Source organism: Haliotis cracherodii, unplaced genomic scaffold, assembly GCF_022045235.1.
Source record: "Haliotis cracherodii isolate W230 unplaced genomic scaffold, xgHalCrac1.p SCAF_13, whole genome shotgun sequence".
Taxonomy (NCBI): Eukaryota; Metazoa; Mollusca; class Gastropoda; order Lepetellida; family Haliotidae; genus Haliotis; species Haliotis cracherodii.
In genome coordinates this window covers 33,858,282-33,885,844 of record NW_027266268.1, presented here as the reverse complement: position 1 = coordinate 33,885,844, position 27,563 = coordinate 33,858,282, and the positions used below count along the sequence as shown (strand labels likewise).

The window sequence follows — 27,563 nt, the reverse complement described above, 5'->3', positions numbered from 1 at the left end:
ACACGCTAGACTACCCATGATTCTCCCTTTGACAATAGTGCACCATTCGTGATCTCTGATAACCCTACGAGATAGTATACCTTGAACTGGCGTTAACGAATGATAGTCGTGCAAGTTTTGGTGTTGGAGATTATCGTCAAAATCAGTAAATCATATTAGCTCAACGACGTAAGATTACATGATAGTGGTATACGTAGTCCACATGTGTAGCAGGCCCCCCGAGAGGACTCTTATCTTGAGCAAAGACATTATCTATTCTTTACTAAACTCGTAAAACTTCGCGTCAAGTCACCCCTTGCCAGACGATGTGACTGTCTTATATCAAATTACGAAGTTACCCAGTTCTTTGACGGTAACCACACGCAAGGTTATGGTAGTGTACAAAATAGGGTTGTTATCAGGGACTCTTGGATTACCGACGGCAAAAGGACGCGACTCTGCACAGCGAATCGCAGAGACTAAGACCACTAGACCACCTACACAGCATACAAATCCGACAGGCACAGTTGATAAGATGTAGAGCTTAGCTTATAGGCGTTGATTTTGGATTGGATACCACTTTTGAAGGATCAAACTCCAAACCAAGCGGTGCCCATGTGACCCGGTTTCCCATTTTGAGTGGTGAATCTGTTATATCTTTCACATTGTCTCGAACTGCTCACAAGTCGCTGTTGTAACAGTCCTCAAAACCGATTTCCTGGACTTTACAGGTTCTGCCTGCGCATGCGTGGTGGGAAGGCGACGGCTTCGTTTAGTCGTTGCAGAACCTGTCATCTCCCCTCTCGCCCTTGTGTTGATAACAGCAGAAAAAAAACCGTCACCATGGTCCCTGCAATACGGGCAGTTATACACAGTGGTCTCTGCAATATGGATAGTTATACATAGTCGTCCCTGCAGTACTGATTGTTATACACAGTGGTCCCTGCAGTACTGATTGTTATACACAGTGGTCCCTGCAGTACTGATTGTTATACACAGTGGTCCCTGCAGTACTGATTGTTATACACAGTGGTCCCTGCAGTACTGATTGTTATACACAGTGGTCCCTGCAGTACTGATTGTTATACACAGTGGTCCCTGCAATACGGGCAGTTATACACAGTGGTCCCTGCAATGCGGATAGTTGTAAATATTGGTCCCTGCAATACGGATTGTTATACATAGTGGTCCCTGCAATGCGGATATTTATACACAGTAAGCCATGCAATATGGATAGATATTCATAGGGATATACCAACGGTTATACGTTTCAACCGCCCCTCGTAGGTCCCCAGCTTGACCTGGTATTGGGTTATCTTAGAGGCTCACTCTTCCTCTCTTGCATTCCTCTGGCTAAGGAAGGAGCATCATCCCCTAAATTTGACATCATGTCAGCAAGGATGCCTGTTTCAGCTGACCCTTTCAGATGAAGATATGTGTTGACAACACGGAAGCCATTTTGTCCATTTACATCAACAGAGAACATCCAGTCACTTTGATGGATACAGAAATATACTTCGTGGTTGTACACATGCAGCCTCTAAGCCTGGAAGGTATTGTACTTAATACATTCAAACTGTCAGAGTGTACTAGACATTCTTTGTAGTCATGCTCAGAACGATTCAGCCAACCCCCGAGGTCCCCAACATGTCGTAAGAGGCAACAGAATGTATTGTGTGGTCAGGCTTCGTGACTTGGTTTATTGCATGTCGTCGTATTAAATTACGTAGATCGATGATCAATTGTACAGTCCGTACTCGATTATTTACAGACCGTCATATTGCTGGGTGCAACGTTAAGCAATAAAAAAATCAGTCAACATATACCCTAAACGTCAGCTTTGAAAATCCTTTACACACCGATAATGATGCCATGATAATTCCTCAAACACATGGTAGGTGGCATTTATTGCTCAGTAGCCTTATTCAATATTGCTTTTCCTTAATGATCCATATACATGACCATTGGTTCCAATTCAAGTTTTTCCCCTATTTTGATATTGTCAGCATTGTCCCTATGTTTATGGGTCGTGCATGTGGTGAACGTAAATGACGAAACTATTAGGAAGAGAATATATGGATGTCAACTTCTTTATTATGAGGAATACAACGTTTCGAAGTGTATGCTTACTCCTTCATCAGGTGAATGAATGCCATGAGGGAGAGAGCATATATATGTACATGTAAGGACAACACTATTAATAAGATAACAAAAGGTGGAAAATAACAAAGGGTGGAAACTAACAAAGGAAGCCAACACATGATTGGCGCTGATAGGTGATTAGCAATAGACAATGGAAGCCAACACTTAAGATCACTTCTAAATGCCTTTCAAAGACCCTACGAAACTATAGACCTTTCTCACTTGATAAGTAGCACCACCCCCTCCTTAATGTAGTGGGGGATTGATTGGAGGCGGGGAACGGATAAATACGCGATCGACTGATTCAATGGTATTTGTGTATTAATTAGCGTAAGCAGTTATGCACATTAAAATGGGGGATCCTCATTGATAAACATTGCTGACATGAGGATTTTGCCTGATGCAACTAATATGCGGTGAGTTCAGCTGGATCCCTCCAGATTCTGTCAAGTGCGGAAAGGAGGTCCTTCTAAGCCAATTGTTTAAACCTCTGTGTCAGTGCTGGTAAGGACACGGGAGACAAAATCGTCACCTTGCACAAGAACAAGGATGATAGAAGCGGTTGTACAAACAATCGCAGGATCTCTTTGCTGATCATTACGAGAAACACTTCTCTTGTCTGGTACTGAAAGACCACAGATAGGGTGTATCACAAATCGCAGTGTGGCTTCAGGATAACGATCCATGACCAACATGATCTGCTCGCTCTTACAGCAGCAGAAAAAGTGAAGAGAGCAGAAGCAGCCACTTTTCATGGCATTCATGGACCTCACAGAAGCCTTCTACCTTATGGGCAGATATTGCAATGATTGGCTGCCCACCAAACTCCTCAGCATGATCCAGTATTCCATCATGACATGAAAGGTGCTGTGCAGTTTGACGGCGTGTCCTCTTAGGCTTTCGGCATGCCCAGTGGCGTATAATAGGGCTGCTTACTTGCCCCCACCTTTTTTGGAATCTTCTTCAGTTAGCTGATAAATGAAAGCGATAAACGCAAGACCTTTGACGGATTCTACTCGACACAAGCTGAGAAGGGAAGTTGTTCGACCTGGCTCGCCTGGACCGATACAGCGCCCACCACCCTCCCCAGAGAGTGTGAGGGAACAGCAAGCTGACAACTCTCACCAAGGTTGCTATCTACAAAGGCTGCATCCTCAGCCTACTGCTATACTGCGAGTCTCTCCTCCAGAAAAGAAAAGAAACTCAACACCAAACAATGAATTTCTCACCTGGACCACGATCCTGAGTCTATTCATCTTGTTCCAACACCACCAACCTCACTGGTTCAGCCACCTTCGTCGAAGGAGGACGGGACTTACTTACTTATATTGGAGATTTAACGTGCGCTTTCCGACTGCAAGCGTATGTCGCACACGGGGAGGACGGGAGGTCCAGATGGACCTCTTGTACCGTGAGCTCGCCTCCGCCGAAAGGGCACCTTGACATCTCCACCTCAGCTTCAAAGGCATATGCAGGCCGGATTCGAGGGCGCTGGGCATGAATTTTGAGTGGTGGTAGGAACTCGAAACCGACTGTCCTCAACAGAGGACCCAGAGGACCAATGAAACCGAGATACCACGAGGCTATGACGGGATTGTATGAGGCTACTGAACACATTGATATTTCACCTTTTGGTTGTTTACTCATTAATTGATTATTGACATTAACTACTGCTACATAATTAAGCGACTTTATCTTTTTGATATCTTGTAAGGTTTAGGTTGAAGTGGAGAAACATCTTTTGTAACTGATAGAAATATAAGTACTTAGTGTAGACATAGTATGTTTTCGGTAGCTATGTGTGAAAACACTCTCACATGGATCATGGCTTGAGGCACAAAGTGTTGGTGGTGGTGGGTGTGTTGGTGTGTGGGTGCTGGGATTGGAAGCAAACAAATTTAGAAATGTACTTTGTCTTTCGTTCTCCTTTAAGGCAATCATTTTCGGTCACTAGGTGATGAAATTAAACTTCGAAATGTTTGGAATCGTTATCATTTTAAAACATATGGACATATGTTTCAGTCCATTTGTAAATAACTGAATATTTAGGCGTTTAATAAACTGACAAAGTAAAATATTTACACATGCACTATAACATATACAAACTATTAAGTAAGCAATGCTCAGGTGAGCATTACCGTTGCTACCCCCAAGTATACCTACCTTTCTTTATTAATTCCAAGACAAAACTATATTTCATTTTGTTGATCATTGTTACGATATGCCCTTCAATATCAATAAAAGTGGCAAATGCGCTTACGTTTGGCGCAGCACAGGTCGCGAACTAGTTGAGATTTCAGGGATATCATCCGGGTATGCACGGATAAAAAACAATAACAAAGGCAATAGCCAGTCCCAGTCCCAGAGATCAATGCCCTTTAAAACCTTTCCTCGTTTTAGTTATTGCTTGTAGATAGGTTGTGAGTTGGGGTGCATAAATACACAATCGGCTGATTCAAAGGTATGTGAGTAGGAAATTTGATACGTGTGAGCAGTTGACTTCCTGGTTGATAAACATGGCGGGCGTGAGGATTGTCGCGTCATTTTGCCTGATGCAACTGATATGCGGTGAGTATGGCGATGTTTGTAGGTATGTCAGAGGTGTGTGCCTGCATGATGAGGAATGAATAAGTTGTATTGAAAGAGATGCTAAAATCTGGTATTGACGCATGATAATCCCCTATTGCGCAATTCCTGTCGTTCTGGAGCACAATATACGTATGATATATTATAATCTATTAACTGATCTATTATATAATGCAAAGATTTCAGGAACTGTAAGGCATATCAATATTTCCTCTATTACACGCTAAAACGCTCGGTTCCAATTTGAAATAAGAGGTATCTACTCTACAGTGGGACCATATCAAATTTCAAAACACAGTAGGTTTATCTCCTAATTCGACAGAATCGCCTGTTGACTCAAGGACAGGTCATATATTTTACGGTTTTGACATGAGATACTAAATGTTGAATGGGACTATTTCTGACCAATAGTACAGTTGCAACATTTCAGAAAATTAAGAAAAATATGCATAATTCTATAAAACTGAAAATCGCATATATCAGAAGAAATAAATCAGTAATACACCAGGTGATCTGGATATCGCTTAACTTTTGTTCTGCTCAAAATGTAAAATCGGATACAAATCTTGATATTTCCAATGGTTTTATGACAACTGTGTTGACAGTGATCGAACCGATATAGGTACACAACTCGTTGAGTGTTCGACTACCCCTGTTGTCTGTTCCCAGGTTCCTGTCTCCCGGGACGGTTCGGAGATTCTTGCAGGTTCTTATGTCACTGTGGAACATCCTGTGACGTAACAACAGGCGCGTGTGGAGCTGACTGTGACATTGGCTGGTCTGGAGGTCGGGGAAGCAACTGTCAAAAACGTATGTTGGAGTTCCACTGTTTATACACTTGCACGTTATTTGCTTTGTACTATTATACCACACACAGTAGATATAAGGCCCGTGACGATCCGGGGTAGAATAAGTCTTCAGCAACCCATGCTTGTCGTAAAAGACGACTGTGCTTGCCGTAAAAGGTGACTATGCTTATCGTAAGAGGCGACTAACGGATTCCCAATTTCGTGGATCGATGCTTATGTTGTCAATCACTGGTTTGTCTGGTCCAGACTCGATTACTTGCAGACTGCCGTCATATAGCTGAAATATTGCTGAGTGCAGCGTTAAACACGAAACAAACCAACAGTAGATAAAATGGCATGTTTGGCAGCATCTGTCACCCTTCATAACCACAAAAGGAAGAGTAACCATACAATGTGTAGCGTAGATGAGAGGAACGGGGGATCTGTGTCTGTGTTCATACTCATCTACTGTTAATATCTTGGCCATTTGATATATTTGATACACCATTTCAGAAGCTGTGGTATATTTTCTTTATTTACTTATTTTGAAGAAAATGTTGCCTACCATCGACCAGCTTCATCCCCTATTGGTTTTCAACGTGAAGCGTGGACTCCGGACAAAGCTGTGGATGGTGACCGAAGGCAGGATGTGGCTACCAACTCATGCTTCCACCCGGCCATTCCACCCAGTCCACCCAGTCAGTGGACAGTGGACCTGGGTCGGGTGTACAGACTACACGATGTCAGGATCTATAACAGGAAGGAATGTAAGAACATGCAGCATGTCCCCTAGAAATAATATTGTTGAAGTTAAAAATCTCTTGATTACAAAGTGTATTGTAACGTTGTTATGTAGACGATATCATGGGTTATGGATAAACAACTTCTGCATGCGTTCAGAGTGTGCATTCTTTAGAAGGTTATGGATGAGTTGCATTATTTGTATCAATTCTTGTCATATGTTAGTCGTATGGAGGATTCGCGGTGCCATCATCAACCTTCACAACACTAGCTCAGCTACCGGCGTCACCTGCTACACCTTCCCCTCCGACACTCAAGAGGCTGACGGTGTCTATGACGTCATGTGTGACGGTCACGGGAGGTACTTGACAATCAGGCACAATACCCACACACTCAATCTGTGTGAAGTGGAGGTGTACGGTAAATATAACGTAAATATAATAACATAGCTGAGTCGCCATTTCTTAGATATTACAACTCCCCCAACCCCCAACCCCCCACCCCCCCACCCCTCCCATATGAGGAAACAATTTACGAGATAAAACATCAGTTTGCCACACTTGCAAGGAACAGAGATCCTTTCTTGGTTAGATGACCTTGACCTAGCTACATTTCTTTTTGGTTAATAAAAATTACAAGAATTCATTAATGTTTTCATTTTAATACATGAATAATACGAGGTTTGACACAAACGAAGAATAAACTCAGTATATATTTTCCGATTGGCATGAAGAAACATATGTGACAACAAAAAACGAGAAAATGAATAGTGAAATTTTGGCTTATCATAGTAACTTAAATGTTCAGGACTTTAATATGATTTCGAGACAACCGTAACTTCGACACATTCGAGGTTAAATGATGATGAATAAAAAAGGAATAACGCAGGGACTAAGACTTTTAATACTTCCAGACAACCGTAACTTCGGCTCATCAAAGTTCGAGACAACGGTGTTAAGTACAGATCTAGAGCTATGTCTGTGTCTATGTCTGCCTATACGTATTAAATCACGTTTGATTTTCAATTTGGTTGTTTGTAAAATTGTGAAATTAAGCCAGTTAAGATGCCGGGAATAGGTAATACGTATCAAAGTTAGACAATATTATCAACAGAAACACCAATTGACTTGACTATGCAGAACTATTGCATTTGGTATGTATCGCATTTTCATAATACGAAGAAGACTGTTGAAAATGATATGTACTACTAAAGACACAGACTTATTTGGAAAATGTGTTTCCATTTCAGTGTGTGGTCATGGCACATATGGAACAAACTGTAACCATTTGTGTGGTGGGTGTTCACATGACACGTGTGACCCTCTTACCGGCGTGTGTCCTGGCGGCTGTGGACCAGAGTGGCAGGGACCGCAGTGTACAGGTTAGGAAATTCTGTCAGTGGTGTGTGTCCTGGGGACCTGTAGACATGGTGGCAGGGACAGCAGTGTGCAGGTTAGGAGATTCAGTCAGTGGTGTATGTTCTGGGGAGTGTAGACAGAGTGGCAGGGACCGCAGTGTACAGGTTAGGAGATTCAGTCAGTGGTGTGTGTCCTGGGGACCTGTAGACAGGGTGGCAGGGACCGCAGTGTACAGGTTAGGAAATTCAGTCAGTGGTGTGTGTCCTGGGGACTGTAGACAGGGACAGCAGTGTACAGGTGAGGAGATTTTGTCAATGGTGTATGTCCTGGGGAGTGTAGACAGGGACAGCAGAGACAGGGACAGCAGTGTACAGGTTAGGAGATTTTGTCAATGGTGTATGTCCTGGGGAGTGTAGACAGGGACAGCAGAGACAGGGACAGCAGTGTACAGGTGAGGAGATTCAGTCAGTGGTGTATGTCCTGGGTACTGTTGACAGGGACAGCAGTATACAGGTGAGGACATTCTGTCAGTGGTGTGTGCCATGGGGACCTGTAGACAGGTATTATATATTATGTTTTTCTAATTGATCTAAAACGAATATCAAGAAATATCGCATGTTCGTCTTGGAAATACAAACGTGTATCTATTATTTAAGTAAATTGTCCAGAATGCCGTGACGGACGCTATGGTATTCGCTGCGATCAGTTCTGCAACTCCCGCAACTGCATTACAACGTCATCCTCCTGTGACGTTACTGGGGCTTGTACTGATGGGTGCCGGGACGGTTGGATGAACACGGATTGTAGACAACGTGAGTTGAATCAATGTCACAGGTTTTTGATAAATGCAACAGAAACTCACAAGGGCAATACATTACATATTTTATTGTTACCTATTTTTTACTGCAAATTGTCATCGGGATATTCTTAATCGTTGTCCATTTAAATATAGCTGTCCTACGATAGGCTGCATAGCCTTTCACACTTTTGTTTGTTTGACGCTCCCAGCATGAGAAGCCAATACATACGAATCTAAGCCAATACATACTAGTCTGTGGATAATGCCAATTGGATCGATGACATCAGGCGCTCTTGTAACGAACACTAAACAAACACGCTTATATATTTCACAAATAATATATTTGCAGAACGGTCCCAAATGCGCAAGGATGTAGTTGTTGTTACCCTGCCTGGCGCTCGGCATTAAGGGGATAAAACATGGACTGGTCGGCTCAAAACTGTTATACTGTGTCTGAGAGGGATATTTATGGCAAACTGCGGCATGGTTTCCTGTGGGCTAACACTATAAGATCGGCATGACAATGGACTGGTACTACAAGCAGTCACACACACACGCGCACACACAATACACACAAAATGACACACCAACAAATGCGTGTATGCACCTCGCTCTATCAGTGCAATAACGCCCATTTCACCTCACTCAGCTGTTACTGATCGAATGCAACCAGTGATCGAGAGGCTTTTCAAATATAATTGTTATCGTTGTATTTTATTAGTGTTCTCCTACAATAGTTTGCACCCCTCGTATGTTTGTATGACGTTTTCAGCATGTCCAGGCAGTACGTTCGGGCCAAACTGTAGCAAGTCCTGCAATTCCCGCCATTGTCAGACTCCATCTTCTTCCTGTGATCACGTGACTGGTGCCTGTGATGGAGACGTGTGTGAAGATGGATGGCTTGGAACTGACTGTGCAGAAAGTAGGTTGATCCGGCTTCTGTAACACCTCTTTAATATGACCGCAATTGCTCTACTATCGTTTGTTTGTTTGTTGTTTTACTCCGCACTCAGCAATATTCCAGCTATATGACAGCGGTCTGTAAAGAACCGAGTCTTGACCAGATAATCCAGTGATTGACACCATTAGCATCGATCCACGCAATTGGGATACGATGACATGCATCAGCCAAGTCAGCGAACCTGACCACCCGATCACCGTAAGTCGCCTCTTACGACAAGCATTGTCGCCTTTTTACGACAAGCATGGGTTGCTGAAGACCTATTCTACCCTGGATCTTCACGGGTCGCACTGCTATCGGCTTAAGTAGGGCACATCTCTCGTCACATGTTATTTACCCTGCATTCTGTGTACAGACGTTTCAGGTGAATTTTAGTAGAACAGTCTGAGAAAAGTGTCAAACTAGCGTCCGGTCCCAGAAAACCTGTACCAAATATCAATCAAATCTTCTGTTGTTACCTGGGATTGGTCTAGTTCTCTCGGACCGCACATCTCGTATTTGTCATTTTTATTGGTCAGTTTATTGTTGCACACCTCTCCTTGAAAAAAACATTTTAGCCAGTCAGGAAGCGAGCTACACACCTCTAACATCTATCACGTAGCTTCTCATATCGCTTAGTGTCTTTTGTGTCTTCAGGCTTTTTTTATTCGAATCTGAGAGAATAGTCGATACAATTGTCAGAACAGCTTCCATTAATCTTGTGACTTTTGTAACTTTCTAGAAAGATGTTTAAACTTATAGCAATAGTCATTACATATTTGCATGTTGTCCGGAAGTAAATAATGTCCATATTATTACCGATTGGCTGGGTTATTGTTGAGGTATAGAGAATCTCACCAGAGTGTCTTTTGATATTCAGCTTTTATCAACGAGTGTTGATATATCTGATATCAAAAGACACGAGGATAAGATTTTATTTATCCTCTAACAACATTCTTCCAACTTTTTCAGTTTGTAGACAGTAAAAAACAGTGTCTTAGGTTTAAAAAGTACTGCAAACAGCTTCAGTAGCAGAGCCATTAGTGATGTCATTTGATTGTGACGTCATGGTAACAATGACGTCACAAAGGTCTGCAAAGAATTGTGATGCAATTTCATTGCAGCGATATCTACAGTGTAGATATCGCTTGCTCTCACCCAAGTAATATCTCCTCTGGGAGCCAGTTTCAGATGATAAAAATGTATTCTCCCCCACAAATACACCTTTGAATAAAAAGTTTGTGTGGTTCTAGCATTGATTCATGGATTAAAAGATTAAAGCCGCATGTATTCAGGCAAATACAGCATATAAGGTCTCCATATGACACTACACACAAGACACTTGAATTGTCAAAGTATGGAGTGTGGTGTCAATGCTAAAGATATGGAAAAAAACTGTTTGTGTTTCAGCCTGTAAGGCCGGGACATACTGGCCTGACTGTTCTCGGTGTGGACATTGTGACGTCACGTGTGACGTAATGGACGGCCACTGTCCAGGGAGGTGTCTGGATGGCTTCACTGGTGCCCGATGTCACGTGGATACAAGAAGTATGTATTTGTCGATGCACCTGTAGAACTGTCTTAGTTTCAATGCTAACTACTACGATCGGAGCATTGTGTAACATTAAGCATTCTTCTTAGCAGTCAAAACCACAGAAACACATGCACGCATCCACGCACACGGACACGCACACGGACACACACAGCACACATACACGCACGCACGCACAGACACACATACAGAAACACAGACAGACACAGTCACACACACAGAGACACACATGCACGCATCCACGCACACGGACACGCACACGGACACACACAGCACACATACACGCACGCACGCACAGACACACATACAGAAACACAGACAGACACAGTCACACAGACAGAGACACACATGCACGCATCCACGCAAACGGACATGCACACCAAACACACATCCACACATACAGACAACTCATACACACAGACAAACACACACACAGACAAACACACACAAACAGGGATCGAGTAAGATGTTATTAATGCTTCAAACTCTACTGTAGAAGTTCCATAGTATCTTCTAACAGCTCATGGTTACAACCGAGTTTCTACATTGGGAGAACTGAAATCGCCGGTTTCGAAACTTTTCCAAAATGGTTTATTGTGCTTAGGTACTTTTTAGTTCCGTTTTGATAGCTCAGACAATGTCCACGGTGAGGGTTTCCTCGCAAGTGATGTGGAGTATGATTGGTGGAGCTGTTGGAATCGTTGTAACGCTGCTTTTGATTGGTGCTCTCATGATGTGTCTCTTGCGAACTGGGAGGTAATCGGCATACATTTTCTATTGATTCATTAATTGCATGCCTACATTATTCTCAAAATTGCAAACATTAATTGGCACTTATAATTCACAAAGTTTGTCAAATATCCATCAACATTCTCCTCAACAATAAGTGTTAATAAAAATACATTCGGACGAAGGAATTAGATACATGTAAGCTATGTTAGTTATTCATTTTTAACTCAGATCTGATTCGACAGGAAGAACGTTTACTAATAGATAAACATAATAATAATTTCTTTAAGTATGTTTTCGAGATTTTTGTAAACTTTAAATGTCACTTTTACATGTCCAATTAAACGCTGCATTTACCGTTCGGTGATCCTGTGTTGTTTGCTACAACCATGAGAGTCACATACACAAATATGCAAAGGTAATCTCGTTGCAGTCCACACATTAACACGTACAGTGATATATCAATACACCTTCTGAGGATCATTTTTCAAGTTTACTGATCTTTTCCTTTTATTTTGTTATTTACAAGTCTGACCTTAAGTTCCCATATAAGTATAAGCAAGATGCATATAACAATTAGGACAAATGAAAATTTAAATATCCCTTTATCTGCCAACCTGGATATAATTCGACAGACATACACACACACATACATATTGCCTTGTTCACTTATCATCTTCCATCATATGTTCCAGGTTGTCATGGAGATCGGCTGACGTAAACCAGCCTGTGAAGATGAGTGACGTCATAGACGGAGACACATCAACTGAAGAGAGTCAGCAGGCTGACAGTGAGGCTGGTGTGACCGACAACGTCTATTCAGGTTTAGATGACGTCACCAAGGCTGACAATAGAGCATACGATAACATTCAGTATAAGTGACAATAACGGCCAGGAAACGGAAATATATAACGATGTTTTCAAAGAACTGTCAATGGATTAATTAATAGTAAAGCATACGTTGATCATGTTATTGGTTTATGGTAGAAATGTGGACATTTCCAAATTTGACACATCAGTGACAAAATTGAAGTCCGATGCAGTTCCCTAATTTGACTTGAACCATATATTCCCGTGTTTTTTAGGTGAATAATTGACTTGACCTGCATGTGTTTGTGACAGGTGCTATTTTTGCGAACCCCTGGTATCATAAATTCATAAACTCGTGCTCATGAAATAGTAGGAATTGTACGGTTGACTCGGTTTGGCAGATATTTCTGGAGAATTTGAAGGTCTCTGTGTCACTTTTATTTACACTGCAAAAAAAAGGAAACATCGGACATCATTTTGTTACTGATGCGTCAAATATGGAAATGTCCACCACATGTCTACCATTAATCTTTCTGAAAACTTTACTGAGGCCTTGACTTTTGTAACCTTGATCAAACAACTTCTGAGCAAGAGTCGCGCTCGGAAATCTTGGTAGAAAGAGCATGCTCGATTGTATCTCAAAAGTTGTGAAATGTAAAACCCAAAGACTGGAGCTGGAGACATTGCTCGACATTAAGGGAAAGTTGAAGTCACCCCTCTTGACATACAGTCTTGTGAATCACTCTGAATATCTGTGCATAGATCTCACTGGTCTCCTTTATTTCTAGTTCAGTTCATTTTGATTGTTATTGAAAGATATCAGATCATCGATATACCTGAATCTTAAGTTAAACTTCTTGGCCAAATTACTTTGTTTTCACTTTGCCAATCCGAACAGAAATTCCGATTCATATGCATAAAGAAGAAGATCTGCAAGAAGAGGGGCCACAATTGTGCCCATGGGGATGCCTGCTTCCTGCCTAAATGTCTTACCCCCAGATTTTACGTAGATATTATCAGTGAGGAAGTCCAGCATTTCACATGTTGTTTTCTCAGTAAACTTCAGATGGCATTTGCTTTCGTTTTTTACAAATTGTCCTGAACCTCTGTATATAGAAACGTAACTATATCTGTGTACACCACGTTTTTCCTTAAGTTTTTCATGTGGGATAGTGATGTACAAAGTTGGAAAATCAAATGTTTTGACTGAATGGAACGTGGTTCTTTTGTAACTGACGAAGGTTGTTATTGTCAACAACAGAGAAGTCACCTGTGAATATAAGACCTGCAGGTTGATAGCAGTATGCTGAGTCTTCCCCAAAAGGTTCCTATGATTGAGTGAGTGAGTTTTACGCCGCTTTTAGCAATATTCCAGCAATATCACGACGGGTGACACCAGAAATGGGCTTCACACATTGTACCCATGTCGGGAATCGAACCCGGGTCTTCGGCGTGACGAGCCAACTCTTTAACCACTTGGCTACCCGGCCGCCCCTCCTATGATTGAACGAAAGGTGGTATTGAGCCCTACTTCAGGATGTTTCCGTTGGCAATTGTTGTGCCGGTAGGCTTATTTCAACCAGCAGTTGGTCAGGTTAATGTTGAACATAACTACAGATCAATATTTTGATGTTGGGATATATAAAATCTGGTCATTAAATAAAGTTTTTTACAAAATGAGATTTCTTCTTCATGTTTTTCACTATTTCTACAACTTATCACCCCAACAGTGGGAGATAACATAACGATTTCCAAGAAATGATTTGATGTAGTCCCACATTAGATTTGATACCTCTTATTTATACCTTTGAAAGCGCACGGTTCCAAATTACATGCTTATGACATCGTCGGAATCGTACAATGTTGAGCAGGGATTTATTGTGGTTAGGGAAAGGTTTTTCTCACTTATTATTTATCATTATCTGACCAGCAGGAAATATGATGAATCCTACGGCTTGTTCTATTTATTAACTGTACTCTATTGATATTCGAGAATGGTAATTGTGTTTCTTTGACGTTTTGAATGTTATAGTTTATATTGAATATAAGCAGATTTGTAAGGTATTCTTACCCGTTGCCATAAGATAATAAACTGGCCATAGACTGAATATAAACAGTTTGCATTTTGGTGTTAGCAATGCCCAGGAGCATAATACTGTTCTGGTGACTATCAACACTCATTTCGATTTTATAACGCTTTGGAATCCGCGGGTTTCCCCAGGCAATGTAGTCTGGCAGTGTTGACGTCCTTCCTGTAAAAAACCGTATTGGGTTAGAATAGGTCCTCAGCAACCCATGATTGCCATAACAGGCGACTAAGCTTGCTGTAAGAGGCTACTAACGGGATCGGTAGGTTATGCTCGCTGACTTAGTTTGATGCATGTCATCGTATCCCAATTGCGTGGATCGATGCTCAAGATATTAATCACTGGATTGTCTGGTCCGGATTTGATTATTTACAGACCGCCGTCATATAGCTGGAATATTGCTGAGTGCGGCGTTAAACAACAAAGCAACGAACCAATTTCCAGAATGATTTAGTGTCCAGGTTTTGAACCATGCTCCCACGTGACTAGTTCACACCGACGACACTAAATGGTACACCACGAGGTCATTTGATGTAAATATTATTGGCAACATGATGGAGAAACTTTCCATCAACTGTGGCCTCAATAAAGTTCAAAACTCGCACGTGTTTGATTTGACTTGTTTATGTCACCACCTCAATTACGGGCGAGTTGACGCCTTCTTTGATAGGGGTCATACAGTAACGTCTTCCGTTATTGCATTATTTGTATCTTGAAGATACACATGCCTGCAAAAGACAAAATTAATGAGAAAAGAAGTGTTATAAAGAAATGAATTTATGAATGTTGTGTGTTGTTATTTATTTTACAAAAGTGCGTAAAAACGTGTCCACCCCTTTGGGAAAATGTACCATCATAACTGGAGTACAGTAAACTACGTTTATAACAAACACGCTTATAACGAACTCACGGATATAACGAACATATTTTTGGTCCCGGTCATTTGCTGTATATATGCTTTATATATCTCTTATAACGACCTACAGTTATTACGAACTTTGTGGTCCCTTTGAGTTCGTTATAACGTTTAACCGTAGTTTGCTGTAGTCCAAAACGGTGTCGGTGTCGGTGTCGGTGTCGGTGTCACCGCCCCTCATGCCATACATGTTGCCGAAGGTAAGCACACGGAGACGTTCTGCTAACGACAGTTCGGTTGCGTAATGAGCTTAGTAAATGAGTTCCACCTAAACATCGACTTTAAGTAACTTTCATGTTACAATGACGATAAATATTTCGTTTTGTAATATTTGTGTGATGTTGTGCTGAATGGATGTAAGAAGTAAATATATATATATATATATATATATATATATATATATATATATATATATATATATATATATATATATATAGACATATATATATGTCTCTCTCTCTCTCTCTCTCTCTCTATATATATATATATATATATATATATATATATATATATATATATATCCTGAATAACTCCTTGATATGTTACAAATGTGATAACAGAAAATCAACAACTGACAACACAAATGTTATTGACTCTACATGCGTATATCGGTAACCAGCCGGCAACATTGTTTTTGTATTAATTCTCCCTGAAGTATTTTCTAGTTTATTTGTTTGATGACTGTTCTACGTCTTCCCACCCTTCGGTGTGACTATATCAAGTTATCCAGTACTAACGTTGATGTCAGGTTTACACAAGAACTTGATAACATCATTGAGATATATTTTGTGGAGAAATCTTGAATTTTTGTAAGAACCGCTTAAAGTGTGTTCTGTTACTCGTTTGCGTGTCCATGGTTTCTGTTCACAGGTTGCAAATATTCCAGAAACAAGCAGGACAGCTACAGAGCTCACTCACATGGACAAGTCTATGACTCAGATATCATTAGTTCCATCGTCATCTGGTAGTTACGTTACTGTAGACGGACAGTCACGTTGCAGATAGTGTTCCCGGTGTAGGCTCTGAATGCTATCTATAAGAGTGAGTGAGTATGGTTTAACGCCGCTTTTAGCAATATTCCAGCAATATCACGGCGGGGGGCACCAGAAATGGGCTTCACACATTGTACCCATGTCGGGAATCGAACCCGGGTCTTCGGCGTGACGAGCGAACGCTTTAACCACTAGGCTACCCGATCGCCCCTCAACCTATAAGAAAAGTCTGTCTAATCTGGTAAATTACAACAGAACAGAAAGGAAAGGAACCTATTTTATTGGTAATCTAATCCGTGTACGATACAATATTATCGATATGTTCAGCATGTTCAGCATGTCACTGGATTACCTTTCTCAAATACTTCAAGCAGTGCGCAAAACATATTTTCATTATCAGAATAAATAAATTTTGAGCTTTATATCAGTAATGAAATTTGATTTATTTGTTCTTTCGTTTCTGTGAGTTCAAATATAAGGTCATGTATTTTACACAAAAACATATATTGAATGATGAAATAAATCAAGGCAGGTTTAAGGGAAATAAAACTTTTAATGTGAAGTGCATGTGAGGTACATGATGCAAGAGCACATGGCCTCCAAACTGATGTTCATGAGGGAATGAACGATACATGTTGCCGTTCATACCTTTTATAGGAGGGGCGTCAACACTTCCGGACTACTTTAGGAGGGGCGCCATCACTTCCGGACCACTTTAGGAGGGGCGTCAACACTTCCGGACTACATTAGGAAGGGCGTCAGCACTTCCGGACTACTTTAGGAGGGGCGTCAACACTTCCGGACTACATTAGGAGGGGCGTCAACACTTCCGGATTACTATGCATGGGTGAAACATGCGGATTCCCAATCATGATTAATTACAGAATCAGTGGTGATAGTCACTTAGACAGTGTTATGTTTCGGGTGATTGCATAACACCAAACTGCAAACTGTATGAATACAGCCTCTCTCCAATTAGTTAATTAGAGTACACAATGCGGCAATTACAAATCTACTTTCATTTTATGGAAACTGATAAATTCAAAACGTCAGTGCCTCAGACGCGAATAGCATAGGGCGTGAATTGTAAACAGAGGCAACAAGCCAAAGTGTTCATCGTGTTGTTTTGCTCCTGCTGGTTTCATAATGATATTTATATTGTTTTGCAAAATTCATAAGAAATCTCTATTATACGCAATGTCCATTGTATGATTCCGCCTTCGTTATTTGCGTTGCGTGTTTTAGATCATTATCAGATGATGATACTAGGTGTTCGAGAAAAATATGCGACTTATTTATAAATGGTACAAATTGAAATAAGGAATTTGATTAGACACCATGTCTGTTACTCGTGAGTCAAGTTGGATATGTCCTGCACAAGCCTACCAACAACTTTTTGAAATCTTTACTGAGGTCTTCAGTAGCCCCAATCAAACAACGTTTGAGCGCGATAATGATGCTCTTTGAAAAACAATCTTATGAGCTTTTTCTCAACCAGATAGGTTAAACTTCACGTAGTGTGATCAACTTCTACATTACCAGGAATAAATCCATTGGCAGCTCTTTGAAAATTTCGTGCTCCTTTAATCCAGTTAAATAATTACTCAAATCAATGGCTTTTTAATCAAATCAATTAACATTCATTCATATATATCAAAACCACCAGCCTAAACTCATCTAGTGATTAATGTGTACTTTCATATGGAAGTTTTGAAAAAGTACCCTTAATTATCTAATAAAATGTATTAATGGTATATCATATTACTTACTTCAATATATATATTTGCATTGTGTTAACTGACCCTTTTCTTTTAATGTCTCTATTGTTTTCTGCCCAAAATGCATTGCAGGCCTTGACCAGTGCAGGAACCACATCTCTACACTACTCTCTGCGCCTACATTTCTGAATATCGTATTTGAAACTGCCTTCCTACCGTTACTGCGGATCGCATTCTTCTCTAGGCTTCCGCGGTGTCCTGACCGTAAAATCAACTGTGCCAATCATAAGGCTGATATTTTTATTAAAAAATCAAGAATTTCTAAATTCTTATTTTCCTGGTCCTTAATGGAACTTCCACTTAATATTGTTATATCCTTCAGCTTGTTGACATAGTAATCTAAACAAGAATAGACTTTGTTTTTGTTGGTCACACCAGCGTCACTTTCGGCCTGCTGACTCCCTTCTGTTTATTGGTCATTGACGAAGACGTCACGACGAGGTACAGCCTCGTATTTGTGATCTGATATCCGTAGAAACCTGGAATTGATATGTACACGATTTGATGGATGATAGTAATCATGAAACTGTCACATGAATTTCACTCAGAAAACAATATGTGAAATGCTGGACTTTCTCATTGATAACATCTATGCGAAATGTGACGACCATTAGGCAAGTAGTGGGCGTCCCCATTGGCACCAATTGTGCTCTCCTTCTTTATACACATGAATCGGAATTGTACTCGGATTGGCAAAATCAGGGAATTTGTCCAAAATGTTTAACTTGAGCTTCAAGTATATCGAAGATCTGAAAACGGTCAACTAGTCAAGTCCCTTTCACTGATACACCAGGACTAGAAAAAAAAAAACCGCCTCATCTGTTTCATATCTAGGATTATCCATATACTAGTATATTCATAGTGACAAAAAAAACCTTCTCCTCGAGAACAAGACTGAACGACAAGAGGGATGACTTCAACGTTCCAACAGTCAACTTTTCCCTTTATTTCGACCATTATTCATGTAACTCCAGTCTTTGGTGTCTACGTTTCACAAGTTTTGAGGTATAATTGAACATGCTCTATTCATGACGATTTCAAAGAACATCATACGACTTTTGCTCAAAAGTTGTTTGATCAAGGTTACAAAAGCCAGGCCTCAGCCAGATGAACAATTGACTTTCCTGTGTATGTGTTTGTGACGGGCGCCATCGGTTGGGCTTTTTTCGCGAATACCTGGTGTCATCACTACGCTATGCATCAAATACTTCATCAATATGAGATTTAACAGACCGGTTTTTTAAATGGATATATTACACCCAATCTGTGCAACTGCCCATTGTGTGCATTCGGCAGGCCGTTTTAGGGAACAGTAAGTGGGCTGGAAAGAAATCAATTTGAGTTTGTACGATATTCTGGACCAAAACCTTCAGATGTACGTGAAATCGCGAGAGCACAGAGCGTTTGTGGTGGACAGGGTTACCGCAGGTGCCAATGCAGAAGCAAATGCTTGACAAATAGGTTATCCTGTTTGAATTTGGGGTTGAGATGCAATAGTGCATGCCATAGCCACAACTCCTGTGCAAACTGGGACTGAACTGAGAGGTGATGTGATTCAGAGTCCCTTTATATGCAGATAACATTGTTTGATATGAGTTTTTAATTTAGAAAATAAAGTTTCTTAAGGACACATATTTGCTTGGTTGCTATTTATTACAGATTATTTTCTTATGAGAGTTTACTTTATTTAAAACAAAACATGTAAAACAATACCAATGTCAATTTCGTGGTTTGGGAAGAACAATTACTTGCCCGTTGCGTGAAATGAGCAAGCTGGTTGCCCATATTGTGAAATATTTAGAGAATTATTTTTCATTCACAACTATTGCCCATTGCAGGCAATGAGCAGATAATTGTTTGCACATTGCGTGCATTGGCCAAGCTGTATTGCCTATTGCACGCATTGGACAAACGGCCTGCACAATGCACGCAACAAGCAGTTGCACAGATTTGGTGTAACATATGCATTTTACAGAATAATGTACGCATGCAATTAGATGAATGATCAGATGCTTACCCCGAGAGAGCATTAATCAGCATAAACAGCATTATTAAAACGATTCCTACACCAAAGAAACTCCACATCAGTAGTCTGGACCATAGCTGTGCTGTGTAACATATAAAGAATAGGTTAGAAAATATCATGGAATATTAAGATCTACCTGCTGTTCCTTCTTTGTTTGTGTGTGTATGTGTGTGTATGTGTATATGTGTGTATATATATATGATGTGTATATGTGTGTATGTGTATGTGTATGTGTGTGTGAGTATGGCTGTGTGTTTATGTATGTGTTTGTATGTGTGTATATGTACGTGTGTGTTTATATGTTTGTGTCCTATTCGTCTTTTCTATGATGGTACTACGAATTGCTTTTCTATGCAAACTAACTCTTTCGTTTGATTTTCAATTTTTGGTGCTGCAACGTAGGATGCTTAAGCCTACATATGGCTCTGATGGTAGTCATCAGCATTGGAACTGATCTACAAATACGTACTTCTTGTTTCCACGTGACATCGGACACCAGTGAAGCCATCCAGACACTTTCCTGGACAGTGGCCGTCCATTACGTCACACGTGACGTCACAATGTCCACACTGAGAACAGTCAGGCCAGTATGTCCCGGCCTTACAGGCTGAAACGCACACAACAGTTTTATTTATATCGTGCCTTTTGTTAAGTTCATGTTGACCAGCATATTATTACTTTTGTAACTAATACACAACTTTTAAATCCAAGGAACACTGTATCAATAAGAGAATCTCACATATCATGACTTTGTCTTTGGCACAATATTCCATACTTAGATAGTTTCAAAATGTGTAGCTCGTGTGAGCAGCATATACATGTATGCTGGATTTACCTGCAAAAAATACATAACGATATAATTGATGGACCAACATATCTACGTTCAGCAACCAGGTAACATCTGCTTAATTTAGTTCAAACTGTTCTGTCTTAAATAACAGATCTATCGGTTTTGATATGAACATTGAAGTTCCGACAAAACATGAAAACCTGACAACATGAATTACTATTGGTATAAGGTAAAACTTCCATCTTAAGCGTCAGGTATATTTTCTTTAACTTAAGCTTCAGATATATAGGTGATCTGATATCGTTAATAACATTCAAATAACCCATTCCCTTCCACTGATTTACACACCAGGGCCCCGTTCCACAAAGTGATCTTAGCGCTAAGTTGATCGTAACTCCCGTTCTTTAACACTGACTTACGACACTCGTAGCGCTAAGATCGCTTTGTGGAACGGGGCCCTGAACCAGAAACAAAAGACAGCAGTGAAACTACCTCATCTGTTTCATATTTTGATCTATGCCTAAACATTAAGAACGACTAAAATCTATCCAAAAAACTAAATGACAACAGGGATGACTTCAACCTTTCAATAGTCACCTTTCCCTTCATGTCGAGCAATATTCCAGCAGCTCTAGTCTTTGGTGTCAACATTTCAAAACCTTTGAAGTACAAACGACCATGTTCTTTCTACGAAGATTTCAAAAAGCGTCATGCGACTGTTGCCCAAAAGTTTTTATCAAGGTTACAAAATTCAAGGCCTCAGTAAAGTTTTCAAAAGGTGTAATGTAGACATGTTGTGGACATTTCCAAATGTGACGTATCAGTGATTTCACTTACGGTCATACTAAAGAGGTGTTACTGACGCTGAACCAACCTACTTTCTGCACAGTCATTTCCAAGCCATCCATCTTCACACACGTCTCCATCACAGGCACCAGTCACGTGATCACAGGAAGAAGATGGAGTCTGACAATGGCGGGAATTGCAGGACTTGCTACAGTTTGGCCCGTACGTACTGCCTGGACATGCTGGAAACGTCATACACACAGACGTGGGGTGCAAACTATTGTAGGAGAACACTATTTAAATACAACGATAACAAATATATTTGAAAAGCCTCTCGATCACTGGTTACAATAATCAGTAACAGAAATACATTCCAACAACACACATGTCTTAGACCTTCTTGCAAATAGATTATATGTGCAATGTATGACGCGTTTTTGTTTATTGTTCGTTACAAGAGAGTGTACAAGGGGATGAACATTTGATATTCTGGGGCGGGGGCCTGGGATTTTTGTCGAAAACAATAAATTGTCCCAGAACATTCTTTAAAAAACAATTTATGCTTCATATTGTTGAAAAATAAATTTGGCCGCTACAAATATTACATTGTTCCAAGGTGACTTTCAGAAATAAATATTTAGAATCAAAGTTTTAATTTTAAAAACATCCTGTTTAGCTGGAAAAAAAACATTCAGTCTCCATACAAAATCCCAGGTTACTGAAGGTTGACAACTGTCTACAGTTTCATGTACAAGAGGTTGTGATATTGATTCAACTCACGTTGTCTACAGTTTCATGTTACAAGAGGTTGTGATATTGATTCAACTCACGTTGTCTACAGTTTCATGTACAAGAGGTTGTGATATTGCTTCAACTCACGTTGTCTACAGTTTCATGTTACAAGAGGTTGTGATATTCATTCAACTCACGTTGTCTACAGTTTCATGTTACAAGAGGTTGTGATATTCATTCAACTCACGTTGTCTACAGTTTCATGTACAAGAGGTTGTGATATTCATTCAACTCACGTTGTCTGCAGTTTCATGTACAAGAGGTTGTGATATTCATTCAACTCACGTTGTCTACAGTTTCATGTACAAGAGGTTGTGATATTGATTCAACTCACGTTGTCTACAGTTTCATGTACAAGAGGTTGTGATATTGATTCAACTCACGTTGTCTACAGTTTCATGTACAAGAGGTTGTGATATTGATTCCCCTCACGTTGTCTACAGTTTCATGTACAAGAGGTTTAGATATTGATTCCACTCACGTTGTCTACAGTTTCATGTTACAAGAGGTTGTGAAAATCATTCAACTCAAGTTGTCAACAGTTTCATGTTACAAGAGGTTGTGATATTGCTTCAACTCACGATGTTTACAATTTCAGGTTACAAGAGGTTGTGATATTGATTGAACTCGCGTTGTCTACAGTTTCAGGTTACAAGAGGTTGTGACATTGATTCAACTCACGTTGTCTACAGTCCGTGTTCATCCAACCGTCCCGGCACCCATCTGTACAAGCCCCATTGACGTCACAAGAGGATGACGTTGTAATGCAGTTGCGGGAGTTGCAGAACTGGTCGCAGTAGATACCATAGCGTCCATCAAGGCATTCTGGACAATTTTGGTTAGATGGAAAGTGATTTATACACGTTTGTATTTCTAAAACGAATATATAACATGAAACTGTTTGTAATGAATTAGAAACACAGGATATATATTTTGATCTGGAGATCCTTAATCATTGATAATACAAATGTAGCATATTTCTTATCAACCCGCCCTTTGATACTAAGCGCTAGCTGAATATCCTCACCTCTTGCTATCGCTTAACAAAGATCTGAGGACATCCCACCACGGGTCACGTCAGAACGACCTTTCATCCGACCAATCAGAGCGTCGCTTACCAGATCGTGAAAGTGACAGACGTAATGTGTTTTCTAATCATGCAACCTCGAAAACGTTAACACGGGGTATTCCGAACAACAGTTATGGCCCGTACGACTAATTCCGTCAAACGTATCGTCTATCTGTCGCTTCCGTGGGATTAACATTTGAACGGAGGAGGCGTTGCACAGTGTGTGGGAAGCACTGCCATAAAATCTCAACCATATATTAGACATTCCGGAATGTTCGTTTGTTAAGTTTTCAAATTTTTAACCGAGAACTGTGTCAACATATTTTTCAAGCGTAGTCTGAAATGGAAGTCGCCAGATTGAAACGAGTGCCCTTAAGCTCGAGAAAGCTGCTTTCTAATCGGCTGATGTCGACTTCTTGTTAGTCATTTCAGTGGCCGGTAAAAGTTCGCGAAAGGTCGTTCAGACATGATCCGTAATGGGATGTCCTCAGATCTTTGTTTAGCGGCAGCGAGAACTTAGATCTGATTTTAATGAGATTGTGGTAAGTTCGATTTCTTAGACGCATTCAAGTAAATAGAAACGTCAAAACTATCAAACAATGGACAAATGGATATCAGCATTCAAAATATTTTGACATTTAGATTGTGAAGCTTAAAATACCTTTATTTCAAAAACTAATGAAAATTACTGCTTTGGTCTGAACATGTGATATAGTTGTTTGCAAATATAATAACAATTCCTCCCAGTGAACATCGTTGTGAAGTTTCATGTACTTCTGTTGAATGGTTTAGGACTTACGCAAGGAACAACAAACATTGCGGACAGACGAACTGATGGACGGGTATGCTGAGCTCTTTATACCCTAAGCAGATCGGATTTATTGAATTGTGATAAAACAAATGCGTACTATAAAAAATTGCCTCAAATTAATTATCACCCAGTTGAAGACCAGCATTACACATGAACACTAGAAGAAGTTACGTGACACGTAATACAATCTCCTGCACTTACAGTCAAGTTTGTTTAACATTAGTTACCTTGTCAGCTACCTGCATTTTACCCATCTTACATGCCTACATTGAAAAGAATGGAAATTGTGTTACGAATACATTTGCGTATTAGTGACTAGGGAACATGTTTTTGCATATTAAATATATACTTAAAATAATCTCAGCAATAAATAGTTAAGGAACATGACAAGGATGAAATTAATGTCGTAAACTAGTCTCAGCAGTGTTTTCAGTTATAACTCAATAATAATTAAAGAAGAAATAGAAGCATATAGCAAGCCCACATACTTGTCAATGCATTTAAGAAATGTTAAGGAACATATATTTTTTGCCAGGTTGTCAATACTTTCATTAATAGTGAAAGTTTTTGGGTGAATAATAAAATACTATTTTCTTGATGACTAGTTTCCATGCCTTCGGGCCTCTACTGAATTATTTATTTATGACCAAAGTTCATGACATTCATCAGTATAAGTCAAATATAAACAATGTGTGCCAGAAACTTCTTTCCTGACAACTATACTGACTATTTTCCTTCTTTTACAAGGATACATATATAATATCATCAAGCAACAAGGTTCAAGAAACTTGTCAACTTGTCAAACGAGGCTGACCAATCCGTAGGTGACGAATAGACATCGTCATGTCTGACCATGTGTTGGAAACATTTGGTGAGAATGTTCATGTCTTTATTCAAAAAGGCCTACAATCCAACAGGTGTCCTATCAGCTTCTCAGCTAGTGCAACGAATGGGAGGCATTCCCGAGGAGTGTGAACTTGTCACTGCAGGCGGGTTTGTAAATGAAAACAACGTAGCATTTTCGAGACAAGGAGATTTAGCAAATCTCAAACACCAGACTCCTTTTGCATGCTGTAGATACAAGATCACACAATTATGAAAGAACTGTAGTTAAATGAACACAGATGTGTTGGTGCTGTGTGGTCATTTTTCTAACAAGCTTACAGACGATTTATGTTTTAGAAAAGAAACAAATACATTCCTGTTCATACAATTCAACAACAACATCAATGCGAAAGAATCTCCTTGCATATCATGCCTTCACTGGCTGTGGTGCGAAATCAAGCTTCTGTGGATATGGCAAAAAGACCACTTGGAAAGCTTTCAAGAAACACCCAGATGTGAAGAATGGAATGATCCGACTGTGTAGAGTACTTTAAATGAGACTGATCAACTGTGAAGCTGTTGTAGAATGTGAAGTATTCAATGATGTGCATGTGTAACGTGGATGAACGTGGAGAAACGTATCAAAGGGTTGAACTATTTACACGTTATTGTAATGTATTATCATGTGTTTCATATGTGAATACATTGATGTTCATTGCTTTCATTATTCCTATTTTCATTTATTTAAAAACTTCGGTTTTCATCATTGGCTGAAAAATAAAAAGTCGTTAAAATAGCACAGCAGCTTTTGAGATGATCCCTTTCAATCTCCAGGTAAACCAAAAAATTGCTTGTTTAAGGACATTTATGGTCTTATGAGCAATAGCAGTCATTATTTTGAATTATTTTGATAAAATAAATTACTGTAGAACTTATTTTTTTAAAACTTTTTATACGACCCCTTAAATGCAAAAATAGATTCAGGGATGGCATACACTCTGGTAGTGTTCCTTGATGCCTTAGCAACAGTTCTAGTATTGATGTCATAATGTACTAAAAATGCCATCGGGCATATTTTTTGCACTTTTCGCCAGAATGTCCAATGACACACACCACTGACTGAATCCCCTCACCTGCACATGTTGGTCCCTGGCGCCCTCGTCTACAGCCGCCAGGACAAATACCACTGACAGGGTCACACGTGTCATTTAGACACCCCCTGCAAAATTCGTCACAGTGTGTTCCGTATGAGCCATTGCTACACACTGAAACAGGCAGAAACACTATTCTAATGAATGAGTGAGGCGGGTTTAACGCTTGGAACAGAATCCCAGTTATATAACGGCGTATCAAAGTACACAGCGGTTTCAACAGTCACGTGTCTACATTTGCATAGAGGCGGTCGGGTAGCCTGGCGGTCACGCCGAAGACCCAGGTTCGATTCCCGACATGGGTACAATGTTTGAAGCCCATTTCTGATGTCCCCCGCCGCGATATTGCTAGAATATTGCTAAAAGCGGCGTAAAGCCATACTCACTCACTAACTCACTACATTTGCATAGAAAGTTGCAAGTAAACTTTTAATGTCATGTTGTAGTTTTTATCACAGGAGTCCGTATCTAAAAATAGACGCCCTCATGCATATTCATGACCATCTCCACACGGTCATGAATATGCATGAGGGCGTCTATTTTTAGATACGGACTCCTGTGTTTTTATAAACATATGTTTGTTGACAAATTATGGAAACAGTTAACGATTAATATGTGAACTATAAGTCCGAAACACAGTGTTTCATATGGGATTAAATGTACATATGTCTTCAAGCATTCTTGCATGGGTTTATTTATTAAAGTGAAAAAATAAATGAAGTCTTGTGATTTAATGTGAAATCAAAAGAAACATGACCTTTCATTGATTACCTCAGATAGATCAAGGCTATACCTAGCACGTGTGAGTGAGTGAGTGAGTTGGGTTTAACGCCGCTTTTAACAGTATTACAGTTATATCGCGGCGTGTCAGCTTAATGTGGGAGGAAAGCCCGAAGTGATGCAGGTCTCAGACGTTTACAACTTCGGTGAAACCCACGAGCACGGGTATGGTACTGACAAACCTAGAAACATAATCGGGGCGAACCGGGATTCGAACCCACAATCATAGGTTTCTGGCGTGCCCAAGGGACGCAACTCTGCACAGCGAATCGCGGCGCCTTACACGACTGGGCCACCCGTGCCCCCTAGCACGTGTGACAAGCTGCTGTATTACCT

General features: G+C 40.2%; 2 protein-coding genes across 2 annotated transcripts in view; one reads left to right on the top strand and one right to left on the bottom strand.

The window, feature by feature from the left end:
• The window catches only part of LOC139458634 (multiple epidermal growth factor-like domains protein 10), a 55,561-nt gene that overhangs the window by 23,880 nt on the left and 4,118 nt on the right, over positions 1–27,563 (bottom strand). Inside the window, exons 5-7 of the mRNA XM_071240056.1 lie at positions 26,430–26,561; positions 23,273–23,416; positions 21,892–22,041 (exon numbers count right to left, since the gene is read on the bottom strand). Of these exons, the coding sequence (XP_071096157.1) occupies positions 21,892–22,041; positions 23,273–23,416; positions 26,430–26,561 (426 nt within the window). The remainder of the gene's footprint in view (positions 1–21,891; positions 22,042–23,272; positions 23,417–26,429; positions 26,562–27,563) is intronic.
• Positions 4,638–12,727, top strand: LOC139459212 (multiple epidermal growth factor-like domains protein 11). Its single transcript, XM_071240666.1, has 10 exons — positions 4,638–4,689; positions 5,377–5,517; positions 6,047–6,262; positions 6,462–6,656; positions 7,486–7,617; positions 8,263–8,406; positions 9,166–9,315; positions 10,744–10,881; positions 11,515–11,641; positions 12,310–12,727. Exons 1-10 carry the CDS (start codon positions 4,638–4,640, stop codon positions 12,494–12,496), a joined length of 1,482 nt encoding a protein of 493 aa, XP_071096767.1. The 3' UTR covers positions 12,497–12,727.

Excerpts from the sequence above, each read along its gene's own strand:
- LOC139459212 (XM_071240666.1), top strand. The coding sequence starts at position 4,638 with ATGGCGGGCGTGAGGATTGTCGCGTCATTTTGCCTGATGCAACTGATA. Across the intron at positions 5,518-6,046 it reads GGGAAGCAACTGTCAAAAAC|AAAATGTTGCCTACCATCGA; the intron begins GTATGTTGGAGT and ends CTTATTTTGAAG. Across the intron at positions 10,882-11,514 it reads ATGTCACGTGGATACAAGAA|CTCAGACAATGTCCACGGTG; the intron begins GTATGTATTTGT and ends CCGTTTTGATAG.